Source organism: Apteryx rowi, unplaced genomic scaffold, assembly GCF_003343035.1.
Source record: "Apteryx rowi isolate R43461 unplaced genomic scaffold, aptRow1 scaffold_208, whole genome shotgun sequence".
Taxonomy (NCBI): Eukaryota; Metazoa; Chordata; class Aves; order Apterygiformes; family Apterygidae; genus Apteryx; species Apteryx rowi.
The window spans coordinates 1,136,257-1,162,041 of NW_020448397.1; the positions used below are offsets into that span (position 1 = coordinate 1,136,257).

The 25,785-nt window shown below is 35.6% G+C and overlaps 1 protein-coding gene across 1 annotated transcript in view; it reads left to right on the forward strand.

Annotated features, from left to right (window-relative positions):
- Positions 1-25,785, forward strand: part of LOC112965249 (contactin-associated protein-like 4) — a 233,587-nt gene that overhangs the window by 26,120 nt on the left and 181,682 nt on the right. Inside the window, exon 2 of the mRNA XM_026064067.1 lies at positions 17,936-18,046. Within this exon, the coding sequence (XP_025919852.1) occupies positions 17,936-18,046 (111 nt within the window). The remainder of the gene's footprint in view (positions 1-17,935; positions 18,047-25,785) is intronic.

Genomic DNA, 25,785 nt, shown 5'->3' on the forward strand with positions numbered 1-25,785 from the left:
AGAGAAGGCTGAGAGGAGATCTTATCAACGTGTACAAGTATCTGAAGGGAGGGTGTCGAGAGGATGGGACCAGACTCTTTTCRGTGGTGCCCAGCGACAGGACACGAGGCAACAGGCACAAACTGAAACACAAACAGTTCCATCTGAACATGAGGAGAAACTTCTTCACTGTGAGGGTGACAGAGCACTGGAACAGGTTGCCCCGAGAGGTGGTGGAGTCTCCTTCTCTGGAGATATTCAAAACCCGCCTGGATGCAATGCTGTGCAACATGCTCTAGGTGACCCTGCTTGAGCAGGGGGGTTGGACTAGATGATCTCCAGAGGTCCCTTCCAACCTCAACCATTCTGTGATTCTGTGATTATTATTCCTAGTGACGGAAAACAGGAAACACTGTAATGCTTCAGACCAGCTCACTCTTCTTGCTCTTATAAAAAGCATTCAGGAAGCCAGTGGGTTTGATCACCTGAGGATTCGCCCTGCTTAGGCAGAACTTTGCATGACATTGAGCTGCCACACATGGTCCTAAATGCTGTCAGCCCCAGCCCTGCAGTAGCTGATGCGAAGGGCAATGGAAAGGGAACTCTGCACAGCCCACATGCTCACTGACAGCAAAGATGCTTGCAGGCACAGTAAAACAGTAAAAAGTAGCAATACCATTGGATTACTCTTCTTATTTTTAATCAACACAGTTCTATGTATCTCTACTACTTGGAGGCAGCTGTTTCTGGTTACTTCATTGTTCTAATAAGTTTGGCTGAGAAATAACTTTGTTGAAAATTGCAGATTACACAGAATATCATTCTGCCAATGCCATATCATGGTGAGGAAGGAGCAGTAAATAGCAAACTCACTGAAAATTAATGTCTGAGATGTAGACTATCAGTTCAAATCAGGTAAAATGCTCAGAACATAGTCATACAGACTTTCACTGGTTTCAGTTCAGTTTCCCTGAATTTGGTGATGAGGCTCATGTTAGAACTTGAACAATAAAGCTTTGCCATAGTCAGAATCCTATGCTCATCTCTTTCTAATGCAAAGGTGGTACCTAGGGTAYGTTGTGTTCAGTTCATGTCAGAAAAGGATGAATAAAATGTTTTCAAAACAAAATCCTGAAATCTTACTCTGTTCAACATGACATCTCTGTGCTGTCCGTTCATGATATTACTTAACCATGCAGTTAAAAAGTAATAATAATAAAGCTCTGTTTTGTGCATTGTAGAATTGTTCTTTCAAGGAAAACATTCCATCAGTTGAAATGCTTTTAGCAATTTTAACAAGCTTGGCTGGGAATAAGCTTTCAAAAATCTCCAAAAGGTTTTCTTTATAATTTAATACAACACAGTGGCTCTTGAGGGGGAGCGGCAGGGGAGGGGAGAAAGAGGAAAGTATTCCCCTACTCTCCGTAAGTGACTTAGAAATGTGTAAAGTGAACAATATAGGAACAGCGAGATATTCCCTCTTGTTTTTTATTAATTTTTACTCTGTGTCTTATTGTACATCATCTTGATAGGTTAACTATTAAATTAAAGGAATGCCTCCACAGCATAAAATATAGTTGCAGAATTTTGTTTTGAAATGATTCACCATTTAAATCCATGTGTTCTGGTGATAGGAGTAATTCAGTGTTTTGGATATGTACTAAGGAGCTTCCTTATTCCTTGCTATTTATTCTGTTAGAGAAGCCCAAAGGCAGATTTAAAGCACTGGTTAAAAGTCCTTTCTCTGTGCAAGACCAACCCAGCATAGCATGATGCCACCGTGCTTGTTAGGCTAGAGTTTGAATGCGGTGCCTGACACACAGGCATCTTCAGTTAAACTTGTGCAAACAAAGGAAGTCCATTTTGTAAGGAAGTTCTTGTCTGAGTCACTGTTAAAGTCAAAGCACAAAGAGGTCACTTCATAAAACAGATTTTGATCCACTGTTTTTCTTCTCTGTGTGGTGAAGTTCCCTGTGTTGCATTATATTTTATGTTGAGAAAGAATACCACTGGTTTCACAAGTTTTAGGAGTTATGATCACTATATAAAGATCTATCCAAATGTCTCAGAAATCATTTTGTCTCCAGGTTTCGGTTCAGGACTTTATTATTATTATTTATTTTATGGATATTCAGCTAGAGCCACACTGAATTTCAGTTTGAGGAAGAAATTATATTGGGGGATTTGCAGTTAATTTTCTGAGAAACATGCCAGTGAAATATAGCATACAGTGAAACTTTCAGTGCTTGGCACAGAGCTGGTTTGAGTAAATTTATAAGCCTAGTGGGTTATGAAAGAGAACGTACCTTTCTTTGGCCTTCTTCCTGGGACACAGTTATGCTCTGATCCAGCGATGGGAATTTGCCAGCTAGTGATTTTCCGATCTCTTCTACTCTTTCTTGTTCTCAGATTTTATCAATGCCTATTGGCCTTCACACCAAATATTGGCTTGTTTTATCTTAGAGTGTAAATAACTGTTGAGKTATGTGTGAGAAAAGTATTTTAATTTATGAGCAACTTCTGCACACCCTTTCGTGAAATTCAGTCCTATATGGAGTGCTATATAGCACTTAAGCTGTTAATAGGGCATTGAATGGTATGTGGATAAACAAATGGATGAGAGCACGTTTATTAGATCTCTGTGCACAGCTGCAATTGCTGGGATCTGTCCCTGTGAAGCCTGCACTGAAAAGCTGTTTTCTGTGGAAGCCGCTGTGGTATGTTATCATTAGTCATATTGATGTGGCATGTTTTCTCTTGGAAAAGATGCTACTGGCTCAAAGGAGGTGCGCATATTTCAACACATCAGAGAACGCTCAGTCGCCTGTATTTACTGGATGGTCAAAATGCRTAGGGTGGTTTACAGTGTGCCTACAATGTAGCAGTAGGGTATTCCACCAGATGCACTTGTACCCCAGAATGTTTAAGTGGATAATCACATTTAGGCTTTTGTATGTTTCTTAATGCACTGATAGATACTGCATATGAAGTCCAGTGTAAGAGATGTTTACACTAACACATTACAGTGTGTTGCCAAAAGATTGGGGGAGGTTTTTTCTATTGTTGGGGCAAGAAATTGTTTATTAGCTAGTAAAATGGAGGAGATAGCAACTAGTCTAGCAAAGAGACATTTGAATATTCAAGGAAGTGAAACAGTGAGTATTTTAGTTAAGAACAATGGTCAGCTAAAGGAGGGAATAAACAAAGTCTGGATCCCTAGAAGAGTTTGAAGATGAGTTTGGCTGTAAGATCAATGAAGCTGTTTGACAATGCACTTGGAGGGAGGCACCACAGGCAGCCCCTTGACAGGGGAGTCATCCTGAGCTGCTGCTTTCTGTGATAAGCAGTCCCAAACCAAACAGGGAGGCATTCAAGATAGGCACAAAGACTGGAACAGGAATTATGCTTTTGGTGGAATGAACAGCAAGCAATTTGAGTACAAAAAGTGAGCAAGGAAGAGAAATCTTTCTAATGAATGTTAGTAAAAGTAGAACATGCAGTTTTGTGGGTTTTCACTTTTTCATATGAAGAACATTGACAAAGTTGGTTTTTTGGGGCATTCTGAATTAAGTGAAAATGATTTAACTGAGTTTTAAAGTAACTGGATAATAAGATATTATTCATCAGTGCATGTAGGCTGGAACACTCTGACAAATATCTTAGCTTTCAAAATACCTCTTCCAAAGCATGCAAAAGGTAATAGTGTGTAACTCCATTTCAACCAAATGGCCAGGTGGAGAAATGGCATCAAAAGAGAGGGAGAAGTGTGTTCCAGTCACCCATAATAATTGAGAAGGGACTGTAGCATACRGTAACATGCAATGAGGGATGCAGACTTGAGTTTTAAGATTTGTAAGGAATGTGTAATGTTCCTATTATAAGTACTTGTGCATTATTAATTTCTTCTGCTTTTTATTTCAGATGTATCCATGTAGAACTCATTATAGATAAATAGCAAGACTATAGATACTGTCTCTATTTTTAAATTTACCATGGTAGAAGCACTTCTCATTTTCAGAACATTAATAAATCTGTACATTTTTTTGAAATATGAAAAAAAATATGTTTACGTAAATGACAGTCTTTTCCATTTGGTCCTCTTAAAATGTTTTGTAGCTTTTTTATTGCATTTGATTAATGAAGTCAGATTTCATCATTCATGTCAGTGATTCTGACAATTTAAGTACCTCAGTCAATCCTGATTATTCGGAAAAAAAAAAAAGTACCCATGCTTAACTCTGTGCCCATCAATAGATCATGGATATCCATGGGATTACTAGCTCCCATATAAATTTAGGAATTTATGTACAGAATCTGAACAAATTATGCCCTCAGAAACATGAGAAAATTAGTAGAGAACTAAGTTTTCTTCTTAAGATATACAGAAAAAGCAGAAAAAAATTATCTAAAAATTTAAGTTCAGTAAAAATTAACTCAAAGCTAAATGACAGTTGCTGAGTCATTTCTTTAAGAAAATAAGATCCTGGAAAATTTGAACCCAATACTTTATCAAAATTATGGCATGAAAGATCTTCATCGTAAGTGTAAGGAGAAAGAATTACACCCTTTTAATATTTTCAGTATTCTTATGCTCCAAGTACTGCCATTTTAGTCACCTTTGTTCATATCCTCGTACTCCTCTAGTATTTCTCAGTGAATGTGCTGACTGCTTCATGTACAGTTGTAGTAGTAACCTCACATAGAAGATTTTGCTATTTATCTCGCATCTGAGCAGAGTGGAGATACCTGTTCCTATTCAGTTTACACTGATTTGTAATACATGACTCAAGCAATGGAAATAGTTTTCTTTTTTAAAAAGTGTCCATGCATTCTACATATGTCAGAATATCAGTTAGTCATTGTTTTCATTCACAACTTAAAAATTGATCAACTAACTTGTCAGTGAACAGGAGTGGTATTTAGACTTTAAGAAAATAATAGTTTTTAATGACAGAAATGTATCTTCATAAACAATGATTTGGATAAGATGTAAGGATAGAGGCTAGAGTAATAGTAACTGCGTTTGAGTCTAAAACAGAACATCAGGGTGGGCTTGGGTATTCACATCAACTGAGCGTAAAAACTTTACTAGTAAGGACACACTTCACACCAAAGGAGTAAATGGCGTATTAATTAGAAATCTAATTGATAACAGTGCTTTTGTTAATACTTTATGCCTGGATAACTTTTAATCATGTGACTTACTAAGCTGTAAGATTTTTCATTAAATGAACCTGCATTGTACATTATTAATGTCAAACAACTTAAATGCATGAAAACTGGCTCAATGCCAATCTCAAAATGTGGCTGTAAATCGGATGATATCAGTAAGTTGAGCTGTGGTTAGCAGGATCCCTCAGAGACTGGTACTTAGTCCAGTCCTATTTTGAGAATGATATATGACAAAATAAAAGTCACATAATAATTACTGATCCTGTAAATAAAAAAAGAAAGGCAGCGAGACTGATCTGTATTGTCTGTTTACAGATTCATCATTCAAAATACCATGTTTTTTAGTGAGATAAACATAGATTTAAGTCACATGGGTAGTACATATGGGATCTACCAATTTAGGCTATGTCCAGTAGATGGGAGAGTATCCTGGGAAATACTGACCTAAGAAATGTTTAAGGGGTCATTGTGGGAAACTTCCTCAAAATGAACACTAGGTAATGCCATGGGCAAAGTTTTGACAAAGCATCTCAATACTTTAAAATAATGGGACAAAAGAAATAAGAGCTAGGAAATCAATTTGATTTCTGTACAAAGCACTCAACCCTGCTACTGGTTCCTCTTCCAGTAGCTTCCCTTCAGAAAAAATATGCAAATCCTGGAGAAAGTTCAAAACATTGCAAGGGTGGGAAAATGAGTTTCACTGAATAAGATCAAAGGAATTTGTCTTATTAAAGAAGTGGAGAAGTGATTTGATCTCCATCTGTATAAACTTGCACTTGAAAAAATATAACTGATAGTGAAGTCAAGAGATTTTTCATTCATTTTGAGAAAAGATAACAAGATCCAAAGGCTTACAACGGAAGTTAGACGTAAGATCTTATCTTTGAAATCTTATCTTTGAAATAAGATGTTATTTCCTAGCATTAATGATATTTAAATTTATGAAGTTATCAAGAAAAAGGTGGATTTACAACATGGTAAAATAAAATTAGACTGTGTGTATGTATGAATGATGTGCTTCCTATTCTGTTTCTGGGACAAATTTTGTAGCCTGTTTGTATATGGAATCTGGTATTGATTCTCTTAGTGTTGAAATTGGTAAATGTATATATTGTCGTTACCTCTTTTCTTGCATAATGCAGATTTTAATGGTATGGCCCACAGCATGCCGAGACCTCTTGAGTTTCATTGTTTGTGCCAGTTGCTTTCTGACAGAGTTGGCTCTCTACCTTTGGAGGTGACAGGCAGGGACCAGAGTACATGTTCCCCTCCTGTCTTTGACCAAAACAGCAGTCACTACTGTCACATGTAGCATTGCTTGGCCTTGGACCTTTCTTCTTGTCTTTGGCTCAGCCAATTGTGCTGACTTTTTCCCTTGATGCAAATTAACTGCTCCTAAATTACCTCTCTGTGATACATCCCAGAAGGATTTTGCTGTTACTGTTAATTCCTCAGCTTTGGGAATGGAAGGCAAATGCCTATAAAGGTAACCTAAGCTGTTTAAGTCTTGTTAAACAACTGCAAGTGATATTGCCAGAGGTGGTTTAAAAATTATCTTCCTTTACCTAAGACACAAAGACTGCCAATGAGTGTATKGAATCCTGCGCGATGCAAAGTGGCCCAGCTACCCTGCTCTCCTATTCAGAAATTGTGTTTCAGGTGCCTGTGTATGGGAGGTACTTGCAAACCATTGCAGTTGTCCTGCAAGGAAATATTTGGCGAGGCTTCAAAAGTAAACCAATAACTAGATTTAGAATAACTAGATTTAGAATTTTCCTCTCAGGCTGAGAGGGACCTTCCTGGGATCCCCTGGACATTTCTCASTGGATTGTTTATCACTGAGATTTTAGAAGTGCTGGCATTTCAGTTTCTGCTCTTTTCCACCACCAGCATTTTGAGTACTGAAATTTATCTAACTAAATTGCCATATTTGATATGACCTCTGAGAGACAAGAGATCAGATTGGCATCTTTTGGTCTGAAATTCTTTGAAAAATTTAGCAAGAATTCTACTAATAGTAATACAGAAGTAAATATTGGTAGATACGGTAAAACCATGAGACTTTTACAGCTTAAACATTCTTACCTGTATTCATTTTCCCCTAAACACCATTCCCTCTCCTCACCTCCCTATATTTAACAGCAAATAAAGCTGTATCTTGCAATTGTATTCTTTGTTAAGATACAATGAGATTTATATATGAGAAAGAACATTAATAATATCTTTCCACCAAGTGGTTTGTTAATCTAGTTTTACAGTGGCTTAATATATGATATATTTTGCTTGTATTAGTAAGAACCAAGCTGGAAATCAGTGGAGGTTCATAGCTGTAGAACTGTAACAGAAGAGTGAAATCAAGGGGATTTATTGTTGTAGTATTTTATACCTAAGTGGAATCTTGCAGATCTCAAGCAAACGTTACCAATTTGTAAAGGTCTGTGCTAGATCATCCCCTCAGAGATACTGTATAGAGTGATTAACAGCCAGGAAAAACAGTTTCCTTTTTATAAAGCTTTGGTTCTAAGGTGTATCCTACAAATGTAATTTCCATTGACCTGAAAGAACCTTAGTGAAAGAACTTAAAAATACATGGATTTTTGTAAAATATTTGTGAGTTATTCTATATATTATTTCTGGAGTGGGTAATCTCTTTGCAAACACAAGGAGATCTTTAAATGCAGTTTCTTTAAGTTTGCTGGCTGAAACATGATTATAAAGATGGCCAGGACTTTCTACATACAGCTCATTCCCAGTTGATAGGATTTAATTGAAAATGCCTTTTCCTCAGTTAATTTCATTACCAGAGTCCTGGATTGTATTATTTTTTGAGGCACTGAATTTAATTACTCATTTCTCTCTGAAACATTTTGGTGTATATTTTGCATTGAATAAATAAAGGTTTTCTCTTTCCTCTTCTAACTTGTAAATAGACAAAATTTTCTTGCAGAGTGAAATGGAAAGCCTCTACCTTTGAGCAAAGTTTGATTAAAGAAAAGCAAAGTTATAATTTTAAATAGAAACAAACAAAACAACCCCTGCCTCCTTCTTTGTGTATTTTATCTGCATGTTAGTTTAGGAGAAAGAAAAAGGATTTCTACATTCTTCTAGTAATGAGGCGTTTGAAATACTCTGATTTTTTGTAAAGATAATTTATTAATCTCAAAAAAAAAATTGTTAACATCTGTTTATGTTATCCCAGCTGAAAAATAAATGAAATGCATGATCAAACACTCTGAATTTCAAAACATAATAGAATGGCACAAAGACAGTGAAAATTTAATAATCCAATGCAAAGGCGTAAGATAAATTTCATGAGAAATGACATTCCATGCTGTTATAAAATTAGTTTTCAGATACTGCACAGCTACATGGGAAACAGTTAATACTGATTTTAAAAAAATATCTATTTTGTATCGGTGCCAAAATAATATTTTACTTTTAAATTGTAAATCCCTTTTATCAGTTTCGTTATTATAAATTATACTTTGTTCTCTCTCAAAATCTTGCCATTTTACTACCATAAATTTTTAAAATACTTTCAGCTGATATTAAGAATTGAGTTATTTTCATTGCTTTTCACAGAATGAAGCCATTATATATACTGAATTAAAATTTTTACTCATAAGCTCAGTCTAATTAACACTGTTGAAACACACTGATAAATAGCTAAGGTAAATAACATGTAATACTTTTTAATGTTAAAAAAGCCTTATCGAGCTATATTTTTATTTGCCCAGATCCCCACCCAAACTCAAGAACAACAAAAAATACAATGAATGAACTTTTAATAATAAAAATACTACATAAACAATATCCATTTGAGTTGGAACAAATAGGCATGGTCCCATAAGATCCCACCAATTTTAGATTCTGCTGGTGTTTTAGAATGTGTTCTGCTTAGTCCTGCTAGTTTTGATTTCTGTTTGATATAGAGTATTGCTTTAAGAAAAAATAGAGAAGGTCCTTGCATATCTGTGTCGCTTCTACTTTCTTGTATTTTCTTTAGGGTACACCTTGAACAAGCTGATATAAAAGTGTTACTGCAGCATATTTGGTTAATTAATGTATTTTGCTATATGTCTTTAAAGTGAATAAGTAGTACCTAATAGAAAATGATGCATTTCTCCCATCAGCTCTCAGTTCTAATTTGTCCTACTCTAATGTTTTATTGAATCAAATCCTCTTTCACCACTGAATTCAGACACATAAAATGTAATTGGAATCTATAAAAAATACAGCCTCAATCCAACAACCATTGAACTTAATGGAAGGACTTACTTTGGTTTCAAAGGGCATTAGTAATTAGAAGCTAAGTCATAGTGTCAGGTTTCTACTTGCACRGGAACATAGACTGAAAGTTTCTAAAAAAGACCAAGAGAATCAGGGGTTGTTAAATCAATTATCAATATGTCCTTACCATCAGTTAAGACAAGAGCTGTTGGTTCTTGGTAGATCTCTGGATACTGGGAACAGGGAAGTCCTTTATTTCATTTTGTTAAAACTAATTAGATTGTCCCCATGGTGTTCATGCTCCTATCTCTAAACTATGGGACAAAGATGGTTCATGAATTCATGTGAAAAATGAAAGGTCAATAAAGGTGCAAATAAAAAAAATCTGAGCAAAGCATAATTCCCAGTGGTAACAACCATATCAGGTATTGAAGATTTATTACAGTGTGTCTGTCTTTGCAAATGTCTGTCTTTGGAAACAGAACTTTTTTTTTTTTCATCAAGTCCTTTGTCATTACATCCTGATCCATCTCACTTAACTTGTTCCAATCTATCTTTCTCCCTGTGGTCTGGCTTATAAGCCAGTCACAAAGGCTTCTGTGCTTCTGGACAGCAATAAGGTAGCCAGTGAGCCCATAGGAAAGATGGCTGCTTCTTCTCCCTTCCAGTTCTTGGTCCTTTCTTGGCAAGAAACAACCACAACTGTGAAGTCTGGATTGCTCTTTGCAAAGAAGGAACTCTGACATTGCATGTTTGCATTAAGGTGGATGTCACATGCCTAATGAGAATTGACTATTAGGGAAATTTAACACTAAGTCAAAGAATTCTGTGCTGAATTTGTGTGAGCTCCAGTCTTCAAAGGCTAATAACTTTAGCAGAAAATGAAGATTTTCTCAAATACAACAAAAGAATCAGTCCTGCTGTGAAGGTTATCCCCTTGCTAAAGAGATAACCGTTCTTTCCATTGGCAGGAAAACAGTAACAAAAGTCTGAAGACCTTTTTTATTTCTCTTTTTTATCTTGGGCAATGAAATCCCCCCCTTTCAAAAAAAAAAAAAGAAAAAGAAAAAGAAAAAGAAAGAGAAATAGCTGAACACTCTATAGAAAATTCATGTTCAAAGAAAAAGATTAGCCTAGGGCAGTCACCAGAAAAATTTACCTTGAAGGCTTAACACTTTTCAAAGTTATAAGCAACTGAAAATGGCTAGAAAACCTCAGCAAACGGGAGCACTGTGAGCTTTGATGGCTCGTATATGCACTTCAAATGGGATACATAGAAATGCCTAAAAATCTTCCACAGAATGAACTGAAGAACAGAAAAGGGGAACGCTACTATCTAAGAACTGCTTCAAGAAGCTCTTAAAGGTGTGCATTACAGGGTGAACTATTATTGTGGCCTGTTTTATACTCTTAGCTACCAGTGGGCAGCAAGGGACACAAGATGACGAGGTTATTTGAACAAAATAGGGTTATTTGAACAAAATCAGTGTCTCCCTCTTTAGGAAGGGAATGCAAAGTGAAGCCAATAGCAGCAACAGCAGCAACGACAGACCAGCTTGCCTGTTAAGTAGTGTTGTATAAAGTATARATAAAAGGCCTGAACTAGCCTGATCTTATTGTGTGTGAATCCGTCAACTTGACTTCTCCTCATTATTCTCGTCCTTATTGATGAAGAGTTCACCACAGCAAGGATCAGCTTTATGCTCAATACCTCTCAGGAAAAGAAAGAGAGGGGCACATCTCCTTTTAAATGTGTCATATGAATCCCATTAAATTCAGTGAATCTTTAAAAACTAATTACAAACTTGCACATGGGCCTAAGACTAAATTACCACAGTTAACATATTTAAAAGTTCTTTTAAGTAAAGTGAGATATATGCTCATTCCTAGAGAAAAGTAGATATTATCTTCTGTTGAAAATAGGAGATGGTCTCAAGGGCATTTGGGCCTTCAGGCAATAGGAAGAACACTTTAAAGCATCCATAGCTGAATCATAGCTGAAAGCTATACCTACTGGAGGATATGTTTTGTGGCACCTTTTTTAAAGTTTCAGCAAGTACCACTCCTGTCAGTACAATATGACATTCTTTTTATTATTAAGAGCCTTCTTTCTTAAAGCTGCAGTTTAAGATCCTTATTTTTAAGTTAGTTATCACAGGTATTCACAGAATCACAGAATCACAGAATCGCTGAGGTTGAAAGGGACCTCTGGAGATCATCTAGTCCAACCCCCCTGCTCAAGCAGGGTCACCTAGAGCACGTTGCACAGGATCGCGTCCAGGCGGATTTTGAATATCTCCAGAGAAGGAGACTCCACAACCTCTCTGGGCAACCTGTTCCAGTGCACTGTCACCCTCACAGTGAAGAAGTTTYTYCTCATGTTCAGATGGAACTGCCTGTGTTTCAGTTTGTGCCTGTTGCCTCGCGTCCTGTCGCTGGGCACCACTGAAAAGAGTCTGGTCCCATCCTCTCGACACCCTCCCTTCAGATACTTGTACACGTTGATAAGATCTCCTCTCAGCCTTCTCTTCTCCAGGCTAAAGAGGCCCAGCTCTCTCAGCCTTTCCTCATAAGAGAGATGCTCCAGTCCCCTAATCCTCTTTGTGGCCCTTCGCTGGACTTGCTCCAGTAGTGCCACRTCCCTCTTGTACTGGGGAGCTCAGAACTGGATGCAGTACTCCAGATGGGGCCTCACCAGGGCTGAGTAGAGCTCAGTTTATTTAAATCTGAGTGTATTGATAACAGCAAATTAAATCCCTCCTAAGCATTTCAGCTTCACCTGCACAAGAAAGACTAGAGACTCCTAGAGACTCCTAGGGTTATTATTTCTTCCATTCTATTCTGTTCAAGTTGCATTTCCAGTTGTGCCTTGCTAGTCTACTTATCTGTTGATCATGTTTTTAATTTTCCCAGATTGAGGAAACATTAGCAAACTTTCTCTGATTTGTTAGATTTAATTTTATTTTTTTTATGTGGTTTTGGATGTGGTTTCCTGGAACAGCTGTTTTTTAGTTACACTTAAAATGTTTATCACTTTGCTCATTAAGCATTCCATGTTATCTCTGAGTCCTTGATAAGGCCAGAGAACATACCAGGTTGCTAGGGAAGTCAGCCACTGTAATTTTTTTCCACATTTGCTACCTAATTAATGTGTCTTGCTTTAACAGAAATTGGTAGTTCTTGTTTGTTGGAAAAGTTTTGAGTAAGCTAAGTTTAAGAAAAATAAGTGCATACAACAATTTAATACCTGGAGTTAATTTCATTAAATCATTAAATCAGTGAAATTGTAGTATATAAATGATACAGTGTTGAGACAAAAATTCCAATGTGAACAATTCCTGTATGATCTTGTCTTGAGATGTTTTAGTTTGAAGGAAGTTAGGGCTTCACTGAGGTTTCTCTTCATGTAATACAGTTTCAACTGCTTTTTAGATAATTTGAACAGCATCTTCATAGCATTCATTGGGCTCTACTGTTTGCTTATTCAGAGTAAATTTGCACTCAAATGTATCCAAAATTTGTGAAATTATGTTAGAACTTAAGTTGAAAATTGTGTTGGCATGCAGGAACCTGACTGTTAGCTCCACAGTAAAATCAGTGCTATATATTCTTGATGTTAGAGGAAAGAAGCTTAATGTCTATAAATGACATTGGTCTTTTTTTTCTTCTGCATGGAAACCAAATTGTATACTTATGTATCCTGAAATAAATCTCAGGTTGTCCCAGTATTCTATTACTATCATCATCATCATCATCATCATCATCATCATCATCATCATCATCATCATGATTTTAGCAAAATACTACCCAGGTCAAAGACATAAAATTTATTTTATCAACCGCAGTGTTATAAAAATGACTATGATAATTGCTTTACTACATGATATCCTATTTGAACTCCATCTGTTGTAGCTCAAATGGCATGTTCTATGTAAACTATGATACTACTGTATGAATAATCTCTTAGTTTACTTGGAATTTGCATAATGAGAAAGTATTTGAAGCTGGAAGAGAAATGATAGGCATTTTTGTACATGCAACAGATACTGTTTTACTCCTTTAAAAAGCCTTAGTTGCTTCACAGAATCACAAAATAGTTGAGGTTGGAAGACACCTCTGGAGATCATTTGCTCCGACCCCCTGCTGAAGCCGGGTCTGCTAGACCAGATTGCCTAGGACAATGTCCAGTTAGGTTTTGAGTATCTCCAGGATGGACACTCCACAACCTCTCTGGGCAACCTGTTGCAATGTTCAACCACCATCACAGTGAAAAAGTGTTTTTTTATGTTCAGATGGAATTTCCTGTGTTTCAGCTTGGGCCCATTTCTCTTGTCCTGTCACTGGGCACCCCTGAGAAGAGTCTGGCCCCATCCTCTTTCTCAGGTATGGCCTCACCAATGCTGAATAGAGGGGAAGGATCACATCCCTTGACCTACTGGAGATGCTCTTCCTAATGCAACCTGGGATGCTGTTGGTCATCTTTGCATGAGGATGCATTGCTGGCCCATGGTCAACTTGTCCATCAGGACTCCTATATCCTTCTCTGCAAAGCTACTTTCCAGTCAGTTTGGCACCAGCCTGTCCTGGTGCATACGGTTATTCCTCTCCAGGTGCAGGGCTTTGCACTTCCCATTGTTGAACCTCATGAGGTTCCTCTCTGCACATTTCTCTGGCCTCCTCAAGGTCCTTCTGTATGTCAGCACAACCATCTGGTGTATCAGCTGTTCCTCCCTGTTTTGTATTGTCTGCAAACTTGCTGAGGGTGCACTTGGTCCCCAGGTCACTAATGAAGAGTGTGAAGAGTATTGGTCCCAGTACTGACCCTTGGGATACACCACTAGTGACTGGCCTTCAGCTGGACTTTGTGCCACTGATCACAACCCTCTGAGCCTGGCACTTCAGAGAGTTTTCAGTCCACTTCACTGACCACTTACCTACCCCGTAGTTTGTCAGCTTAATAAGTTTGATTAAATCAGCACTGAAATTATGGTATACTGAAGGATATGGTTTAGATGACTAGAATAACTTTTTGTTTGGTGATGAAACAAATAACATTTATTTGTTTATATATTCCCCTCCTGTATTTGCACATTCTTGCTTTGTTTTTTACCAGTTGTACTTCAGCTTTTCTCCTCTTATTCCCAGAATAATTCCCATCTATCCTACTGAATTCTACTCATTTTCAGACATGTTGTTTTTTAAATAACAACTGTTACAACTCACATCAAAGTACAGCACTGGCCGATCCCAGCAGCGTCTATTTCACAACTATTCTCCTCTCGGGATAGTGACTGTAAATCAGTCCACAGGCCTGAACTGGAGTTTGCTTGCAAAACAGTTTTGCATAAAACTCTGATATGTTTACATTTTCAGTATCCTTGGCTATTGTTTATTGCTTAAAAATAAGATCTATCACAAAAAATTAATGTGAGATCATGCATTGCTTTTAAATAAAATTTTGTTTTGAAACTCATGTGAGAATAGGCAATTTACGTGTTCACTGAGCCTGGAAAGCTATGTGAAACATCTCTGGAAAGCACTGGATGACCTTTGGCAGCCAGATCTATTATGTCGTACGGATAAAGGATGTCCAAGAGAACTGACCAGTAGTGTATGGGTACAACAGTGAATTCAAACAGTGTTTCATCATGTAGTATTTCTTTCAGTGTAGTGAAACAACGTAGAATTGTCATTATGTACAGATTAGGTTTTCATTTGCTTTTATTAAATTCAAGAAACAAGTCAGTACTGACCATCTGGTTCCTGCCAACTTCTGCAAAGTGTTTTGTATTTAATTTTGGAATTCTTACTAAATTTTGAGATAAATTGAACATCATATCCTGGAACAAGAATGTGTTTTAGGAATGATAAGCAATACAGAATAAGTTGGTATCAGATTACTTTCCTGAAATAAAGCACAGCAGCTGGTGTAAAATAAATGTTTAAGTATCCAAAGGGTAAATCTGTCTGTGATACATGGCTCACTTCTCTTGAATCAATATTTGGTAAAACAAAAAAAAAATTGCCTTGCACTGTTGGTTTTTGGCTAGTATGTTGTATATATTCAACAGTTTATATGTGCTTCTAACACAAATTGAGCTTGATATAGATTACTATGCAATCAATAATATGTAGGTGCTTAATGAGTTAGTCTGGCGATATCTCAAAGCAATGTATGAGTGTCACAGTAATATGAGTATTAGAGCTTCCAGGCAGAATAATACAATACTGTTGAATACTTCCTAATGTCTACATATGAAGGAAAAAAGGTGGGAAGTGTAGTCAGCAGASAAACAATAAAGAGAGAGTTGACTCATCCATCCAGTGATTTTTTTTTTTTTAATAAACCCTTCCCTTCTGAATTAAAAAGCTGTTTCTAAGGCATGAGGACTTAGACTGAGCCAAGAGAGTTGTAAAAATAGTGTGTTCAACTGTTGTGTATCTGCTAGTGCATATATGTACTGATCACATGTTGTTATTCTCAGTGATCCATTTCATAGTAAGTCACTTCACTAAAACAAACAACCTGAAAATGTGAAGCATGTGAAAGATTATGTACACAGATATTGGGGAAAATACCTTTCTATTGTCTCTCACTTTTCATTCTGGTATTCAGACTTACAATGTAGGTTTTGACAGTAGAATAAAGATCAGTGCCCCTTGAAGTGCTCCCTTGCATCACCAGTGTGAGTAGCTCTCTGATGGAAACAAGAAACAGCAGCTACATAGTCTTTTCTTTCTGGGGCATTTTATGAATAAAAAGTTCTCTTTTTTTTCAGTGCTGTAAAGAAACCTTTCACTAATAAGATCCCTTTCTAAGGTCTACCAGTGTAACACATTTGAGATGAAATCTTATTTTCCTTAATTATTTTTCCTTCTTTCATGCTTACTTGTTGGACTAAAATTTGTCCCAAGCAGCACAGTTCTTTCACCTTTCCTTCACAGTTTGTTTCATAAATACAGTCTGTGGATAGTAACATAAAAAATGAGCTTGTGGTCAGACAGTAAAAAGTAGTTATATAATTTTGCAGTCTGTATTATAGAAGGCTAGTGCAGGAAATAAATTTATAGAAGTAAATAATTAATGCATTTGTTCCTTTCACATGAATGAAAGACTCTGAATTTGGTAGAAGTGTGGTATATGTGAGAATATCAGGACTGAGAAATGTGGCCACTTGTTTAGTAGTGACTAGATGTTCTACTGGGAACTTTATTTTTCCTTCATAGTAAATGTAGACCTGTAGGATCATGTGTATCTATGATTTGAGAGAACTCCTAACTGTGGCAGTCATAGTCAGCATCAGATTTTCTTTTTAGGAAGTGTATTGCTTGAATAACCCACTTAAAAAATTTTTTTTGAAGATGAAGAAAAAGCCCTTGAGACATTTATATAGTGCATATAAATGGATTGCTGCTAATTAGACATATCCATATTTATTCAGCAGAAACATTTAATTATCCCTGAGTCAGGAAAAGGTTTTTTATTAGTTAATATTCATTATTTCTGTAGTAGAGATTTGGTAGATGAACAGAAGGGTTAGAAGACAGACTCATCTGTGAGTTTTCACTTATCAGTTGCATTCAGAGAACATGCTTGTCCCAAAAAAAGACCATTTCATAAAGACTAATAGCTTACATAATTTCCCCTCTTTTTCTCAACAACAGATGCCAGCATAGTACAGCCATCAAAAGACTTGCTTACACTTATTCTGGTGTTTTTAAGTTAGTCTTCTTTCAGCTAAAACTAGAAGAGATATTGATTCTCAATTTATATTTTGCAAATTTAAATGGAGAATGAACACATGCCCTGTATAGTAATTGAGCTGGAGAGGCATTTAACATCCCAAGTATTGATTAGCATTTGCTTGCTTGCTTGTGCACCATTGATTGTGAACTGCAGTTAAGTCCTCTTTTTCTGAAACACTCAGGTTTCATTCTGTTGGGTGTCAGGACTTGCATGTTAATAACTGCAATTTTATGCTACTTCTATATCAAAAACACATAATGCTGACAAAGCAAAAAAAAAATCCATTTTGTCATTCTTGCAATTCTTAAAATGGACGAGAGGATTTTTGTTTTGGTTTGGTTTTGGAAGAAGTAGCTGAATTTAATGTGATTGCAATTCTGATGTTAGGAAAACAAAGAGCATGTACTGCAGTTGTGGTTTCATGCTATTCAACTTAAGGCAGGATTGGAAGGTGTCAGTTCCTATCCATGGAAATGGTGCTGACCAAGCTGTGCACCATTTATCAGTACAGGCTCAGAAGTCAGGTTGTAATAGGCAAGGACAACGAGTTGAAGAACTTGGTAAATTATAGTAGCAAGATTATAGTAAATTATAGTAGCCTGGTAGTCTCATGAAATATTGATAAAAGAAGTGCTACCTCAGTACTGATGGGCTTACATGTAATACAGCAATGGGAAAAATTTTGAGACATGCTCTTCTCAGATACAGGGTTAATTCAGAGATTTTTCTAGTGTTCTCTTTGGTTGCAGTTCCAGTAACTTGTGTTCATTGTATTAACCTGAACGTGATATTTTTCACTGGCAGATAATTGTGATGATCAGCTGGTGTCTGCTTTGCCTCAGTCATCGTTCAGCAGTTCATCACAGCTGTCTAGCAGTCACAGCCCTGGATTTGCAAGGCTTAATCGAAGAGATGGTGAGTGGATTTTATTGGTTGATTGATGCTAAATTTTCTCAAATTTTCTGAAGCATTTTCTAACCTGCACAGAATCTTGAAATGATGCGTAGTGAGCATCTTCTGGGTTATTGGGGCTGAGGAGAGTTACATTTGTTGTTTTAAGGAGAATGGGAAGGTAAAAAAATTCATCTCAAAGAATTCACTTTGCCACATACACTAGTAAAATTATATGCCCAAACTCCTGTGAAGGTTTTATGAATTTTAGTGCAATGGATGCATCCTGATTGAAACTGAAATCTTCATGTGATTTTGCAGCATAAAATGTAGACAGCTTTTGACATATATCTGTAGCTATTCCAAAAAAAATCCTCTTAAATTAATTTTATTTGTTAGAAGGTCAAAAACACACAAGTAATCTCTTTTCTCATAAAGGACAAATAGAGGAAGTGCAAGTGCATGAGTTTCAGTGTGTATCATTCTGTAAGAAAATAGGGGTAAATGCAGATTCCAGATTGAAAGACAGGACCAGATACTCAGGAAATGTTTTTGATAAACTGTTTTTTCTTTTTCCTGGAAACTCAAAATCTTGATTGTTTTAGTTTTGTTTTTTTTTCACTGAGCCTRTTCTTTTATTATGCTTATTCACTGAGATTGTGACAAACTAGTACAAACTGGCATAGGGTTCAATTTTTGGTAAAGGAAAGGAAAGTTGTCTAGTAAGTCATTATTTGTATTAAACACCTGTATTTGACTACTAATGGCTCTGGATCACTTCTAATTTTCATTGATATATTTATTAAGCATGAATTTTCAGCCACTTTGGTCAGTACACTTTATGGGATGCTTTCTTATTTTGTTAAATTTTATTAAAATTTTTTAGCATTGTTATTTGCAACTTTCCTGACTTGTGAATGAAAGGCTTAAATACTTCAGCATTTCTCACAGAAGGTCTGGAGATTACTCACTTCAGCTGAAGTTTAATGATAACTGGTATTTTATGTTTCGTCAAGAAGTCCATTTGTATGAGAAATAATGAATTTCCTTTAATTACTGTAAACATATTTTCTGTTTCTAATGACAAAAGTCTATTATACTTTCTGTGTGAAGGACATCTATTCTGAAGCTTTTTGACAGTATCTGTTAGATGATATAAAATCTGTCAAAAAATGAATTTAAACCACCAAAAAACATGTCACATTAGACTTTGTGCTGTCTTGGTGGCATATTTGTAATACATAATTATATTCAAAAGTCATGTTAGAAAAATAAATGTAAGTACATAGAACATTAAAAAGATTAAAACTGACTTTGAAACACTGAGAAATTTCAGTCGTCAGCCTCATTAGGCAAGTACCTAGGAGCTAAGTCGTTCCTGTCAATAACACACTAAAAGCAATTTTTCTTTTCTTTTTCTTTCTTTTTTTTTTTTTTTGCATACCAGCAAGGTTCTTGATCTTAACATCAAAGTGCTAATGCTAAGGAAGAACAAATATCTTTAGGAAGGATTTCAAGCAGTATTATATTAAAATGTTGTGACATGGTACTATTGGTAAACAAAAGCCCACTTAAGTTTAGGTACCTAAAAATAATATTCCATTTTAAAGTTATGTCAAAAAAACTGAAGTCTTAGTTGAAATGAAATCAATCTGTGTATGCAAGACCATATGTTACTGTTTCAAATCATCTTTGTCTGGGTGTTTGTATATCGACTCTGCTCCATAGCGTAGACTAAGTTCAAGGAAAACATAAAGCTCATCTTCCCACCCATTGGTACGCTGGTGCTGTGAGCAAGCAACAAGTGGGATTGCTATACAAGCTGGTGGAAGAATGATCTGCTGTGGGCACTGACTTCTGTCTCATGATTATCCATGAGGAAACAGGGAAGAAACTGGTTCAAAGGTGCAGTTTTGGGAGACTTGCTGAAGTATTGTGTCTTAGGTCATAATCTAGTCTTAATAATACAGCATTAATACAGAGCTTGAGAATTGTACTAGTTATTTAGAGCTATTCAAACACATCTGATCCCCTCATATATTTAACTATTATATTTTATAACAATGTACATATTTGATAAGTATTTGAATTAAATCGTGACAATACTTTGCACTGCTGAAAACATTTGCATTCTTGCACTGCTGTGATTTTCTGGAACTCCTGCTACATGCTAGTAGGAACTCTATACTGAAGAAGGAATATCTGAAATTATTTCATTATGCCAATGTATAAATTACAAATTTAATAAGTGTGAACTTCCGTTTTGAATAAAGTTGTGATATTACACAAAATTATTGTATTTCAAGAGGACTTAGAATCTTACCTAGCATCTCAGTTCTAATAAAATGTAATATTTGTCTTGCCAAAATGAACATTTAAATGTTGTTTTCACTGGGCTCTTTTCATGTACTGTGAAATTGTCTGTACCATATTAGAATGCATTTTTTAGAATTATGTTTTTCTTCACATTTCTCTCTAATGTGTTCACACATTAGAAATGATCATAGCTTTACCTCTGGCATCTTTCCATCTCATGTAGATACAAAGCAGTAGGTTGTCTAATTAGAAGATTGCTAGCTCTCTGCTTTCTCATTCTGTATATCTCAGGGTCACAGTACCTGGCAGGATACAGATTTGAATGTCATATTTATTTAGTGTGCTCATTTTGTTGGTTTAATAGTTTATGACCAGACCATTTCATTAGGTACCTTCTGGTTCAGTTAGACATAATTCTGTAGATTTAGGTACATAGGGGCGAAGTAAAAAATCTTTTCAGTCTTCAGTAAATTAGTCTGAAATAAATTAGTCTTAACTTTTGGGGGTTTTTTTTGCTTGAGAGACTTACTACTTGATCTGGAACAGGGAATATCTTTTCTGTACTCTTTGATAATACAGTTTTTAAATCAGTATTTAATTATTTTCTGTGAATTTTCATGGAGAAATCTGACTATTTTTGTAGGCGAATATACATGAAAGTTTTATTCGTGTGGAACAAAGTAAAATGTTATGCATACATACACATTTATAAACAAATAGWCACAAGAAATGTTTGTTAAATATCTATAGACTGGAAAAAATAACTTATAGGAGAATATGAATTGGATTGATGAGCTGTCAGTGATCTCATAGAAACAATGACACATCATTAGAATTTCCAAAAAATGTTCATTGGTGACTTAATTGTAGATGAAGTTGTGTTTAATGCAAATCTCTACTTTGAAGAAAAACAAATAATTAATTCAGTTGAAGTTAGTGTTTGCTGGAGAGTGATTGTGACCTCCTAACATTAAATTTACACAAATAGAATATGGTCCTAGTGCAAGGATAGGTTCTTAAGCTACCAAAATTAGGGAAAATTGAGCACAATTATATACAAAAAATTTATACAGGAAAAAAATACAGTATTTTTAGAGAGATTAATTAAGAGTCAGATTGTCATCATTTATCAGTAAAAAAAATAAAATCAATTTGAAGATAAACCTACACTGTTCCAACTGGCAAATAAAGGGCAGAAATTAACAGGAAATTTGACAAGAAAGGAATATGGGATATTGTATTGGCGAAAGGAATAGATCTCTAGCCATATACCTTTGACTAAATATAGAAGATTAATAGGAGAAGTTAAATGCCAAGGGAATGGGAAGAGAGAACTATAGATTTCAGTAAGAGAACTGTAGTGTGGAGTTTAAATGAAGACCATAAAATGTGATAGCCTAGACTTTACTAGACAGAGTGGTAAACTAGCTAACTATAATGCTGAAAGAACAGAAGTACTTGATAAATATTTCCACTCTCTGTTTACAAAGGAAGAGGATGATGTGCTGGAACTACATGAGGATAGCAAAGGCTTTTTTCGGTTGTTAGTAACCAAGGAGAGTGATAACATCTAGGAATAACTTGTTAAATACTTGGCATATTTTAATTAATATTGGTGCAACAATTTCCTGAAGCTTTGCAAATATGAAAATTTCAGTTTCAATTCAAGCAATTCAGACAATGAAATAGACCTGCTCTGTAACTGCTAAAATAGTTACTCTGGCATCAGTCCTGCTCAGAAAATAACTAATGCTAGTCAAACATATTTTTTAAAGGAAAAGTAGATCTAAAAAAACCAGCTTTGATTTTGTTATTTGAGGTGGTAATAACTTTGGTTAGTAAAGGAAATGCAGGGATTTAATATATGTGGACTTTTATAGACTTTTTACTTAATGTTGTATGACTGTCTAATTTTTAAAAACAGGACAACATCAATACAATCCAAATTAAATTGATTAAGATGTAGCTAGCTGACAGATCTAAAGAGGTATTTATCATCACTATATAAAGATGTTGCCACAGAAATTCTGAGAAAACTGTAGGCCCAACTATTCAATATTTCTGTTGATTATGTGCAAGTAAATACAAATCTGTTATGACAAAATATGTAGATGACATGAAGATCGGTGAAACCGTAAATAATACTGGCATGGCAATTATGCAGAGTGATCCAGATAAGGCAAACAATTGACCTATTGAAATAAACATTTTAAAAGAGTCTAAAATAAATGTTTAGAGGTCACACATATCACATAGGAACTCTGTCCTTCAAAGAACTGACTCTGAACTGGATCTGGTAGCTGAGCTGAACTAGTAATTTAGCTTTTTTTCTTAAACCTGTGCTCTAGCAAGAAAAGCTAAAGAAAATTCTGTATATAGAAACAGAAGAAAGGAGTTTTTACTCTCTACATAGCCATTAAGTTGCCACTGAATTGTGTTGTAAAATTCTGGATCTTTAAAAGGTTGTTAAAAAAACAGACAGAGAAATAGAAATCTTTCTTTTTTTGGACAGGAGAAAATGCTTTCCAGTGAGAGACTTAAGGAGCTCAACATTAAGAAAATAGGTGACTTGACTATAATGTACTTCTAAAAATACAGGTTTTCATAGTCTTTTAATGAAAAAGCCAGTGTCTGTACACCAACAACACGCAAATTCACATTGTGAACAAGAAATCATGTTTTAATGCTGAAAGCTATTAACCATTAGAACAAATGTGATAGATACTCTTACCTTCAGAAACAACCTTGATACTTTTATGGAATATATGTTTAAAAAAGCTGAAGTTCTCCACAGAGTAGTATAGAAGAGTCTAAACTCTTTTGGGTTTAATACTCTACGAATCTCAATTAAAATTATTGTGCTCAAGTAGTAGAAGAAGCACTTAAACCCTATAAGTATTATCAGTATCATCATTTAACTTTTGACTGCAGAAATTGTTTATCTTAAAATATTTTTAAATGCCACCCTTGCAAGAAATTGCTTATTGAAATCTATACAAACCTGAGTGCTGAAGCTATTATAATGCTTCCTTGGACAATTATAACCAGTAAACATTCAGTGTGAGATTTGGCAGACCCAAGATGACTAAGCATACAGCTGTTAACTTTAAATTTTATACTTGCCTCGTTCTGGATTGGATACAYTGGGACTCCTGCCCCCTACCCGTTTTATTTCCACACTGTTCCAAATATGTGTATCTATGAAAAGAGGAGAAGCACCTCTGTCTTGATAACGTTGCTCAGTTTCACGCCTGTCTCAGCCTACTCTTGACTGAGATACACAAACTAGGCCATTTTTCTATGCCAATCCCTACACTGTGAATAGTCAGCAAAATGGCCAGCACTTAAGAGCATGCAGTGAACTAGATCCAGTGATAGGAGCCATGAGTGCAGCATCGAACTTGGGCCATGAGGGATGTGCCTCTGTCCCCTTAGTTTGCCAATAATTTCCATGAGGTGTATTGAGCTGAAGTTTGGCATTGCAGATGGTTTATACACAGCTTCAAGGAAATTTGCTCCTTCTGCAAATGTAGAAGGTTTCTTGAACTAATTTCTTCCAGCCATGATCTGTAGAAGAACCCTCTGCCAAACACGGAGAAGGTTGTGTTGCTGTTAAGGTCAGGGCATTTCTGCTTTTGACTGCAGTGGGATCAGTCTTTCATGCTGGTGGTGGGTCCTCCCATCCACCATTCCAATCCCACCGGACAAAGACTTATTTATGGGGTTGAGAACCATTACACCCAAGAATGTGGGCCTTTATTTGAATTAATGAACTTTTGCAATTGTACAGGTACAAAATCCAGAAGACAGTTGTTCTGTAAGCATACACATACCCATGGAAAAGCCTTCACATTTTGGCAGCTAAATGAGCTGGACAGAGATTTGGCTGTGATTTCCATGCCCCATATTCACACACAATTACTTGATTAGAATGTGACAGAAGAAAATTGAATATAGAAGCTGTTAAGTAGCCAAAAAATCTGGCTTATGGCTTTCTATTTCCCTAAAGTAGGAAGAAACCCATGTATTTTAATTATACTGTCAACTTACATTGCCAGACATTCAGAAGTGGTCTGGAAATTTGAATGTGTTAACAGGTACTGGATGTGTTTCTTCTCTAGTGTGTATATGGAGTTTTTTTCTCTTTTCATTAATGTTCATCCCACCCATCATTTTCACTGAAAATCTAAGTCACCTTGTAGCACTTTCTTAATGGAAAGAGCATTTAAAGGATAGTTCATTCAATATGGTACTGTAAACTACCCAATCTAACCCTTTTTTGTATCAAATATTGTAGCTTAGACAATTTTCAGAGCTTGCACTAAATAGGTTAAAATGGAAAAATGAAATCTACTCATCAGTAATTAAAAATAGGGAAAAAAGAATATTTCTCAGGGAATAAGAAGAAAGGCCTATTTTCAGCAGGGTTTTTTTTTTAATTAATAAATAGTTTAACCTGTATAATCTAATACCAAAAATTTTTTAAAAAAAGCAGACAAATTTAAAAACCTACTAGCAGCTAGGTTTGTTAGTCACCAAAAGATAATTAAAAAGACCTCACTCCCTTATTAGTATGCAAATAAAATTCATTAAGACTGATATTTTGGTTTAGTACAAGCAATAAGAAAATGAAGCTAGAATGAAAATTATCCAATCTGATGGTAATCATTGTGCTTTTTTATAAATTAACAGCAAATCTAAGTTGGTCCAGCTAACATCAGGGCTTAGATTTTTATGAGTTACCTAACTTGAATAGGTGTATATGGAAACAGGCAAGAGTGGCAATCTGAAAATTTTATTTTTAAACTGAATACAATGATTGCTACAGTGGCTAATGTATAAAAGAAAGGCCAGATGGTGCATACTGATGTATTGACAGGGAAAGTCTTGGACCATTTAGTTTTTGAGGCAGAAATCATGATTTTTTTTCTCTAACTTTGGCATGGTCAGGTCCATCAGTGAGAACATTGCCATCAATTTATTAAAATACTAGTTATTGGTTTTAATATCATAGTATATCTTCAATTTTGATATAGAGAATGTTTTAACAACTTAAATATAACATGAAAAGCTGTGCATAAAATTGTAGGTGCACATCAAGAGTTTTAAAAAATGAAGTTCACACCAACTTCAGTGAAGACAGGATTTGGCTAACAGGATTTCATTAATGTCTGTGGTTAAATTTATGCTGTTTCATTGTATTATGCTTCTGATATTGCAAAAGGTGTATGGGAGAAAAAAAGGAAGTAGTAGATTACTCATAAGTAGAGTGAGCAAATAGTATAAAATATTTATAAATATTTAAAATATTTACAGAGCAGTGTGTTTTCATGAACATTTATGAGGAGTTAGAAATAATCATACAGATATTTCCAGAAAGTGAATTCCAGCTTCATAGTCAAAATTCCTTCAAGCATAACAAAGATTTCAGCCAGCATTGACTATTT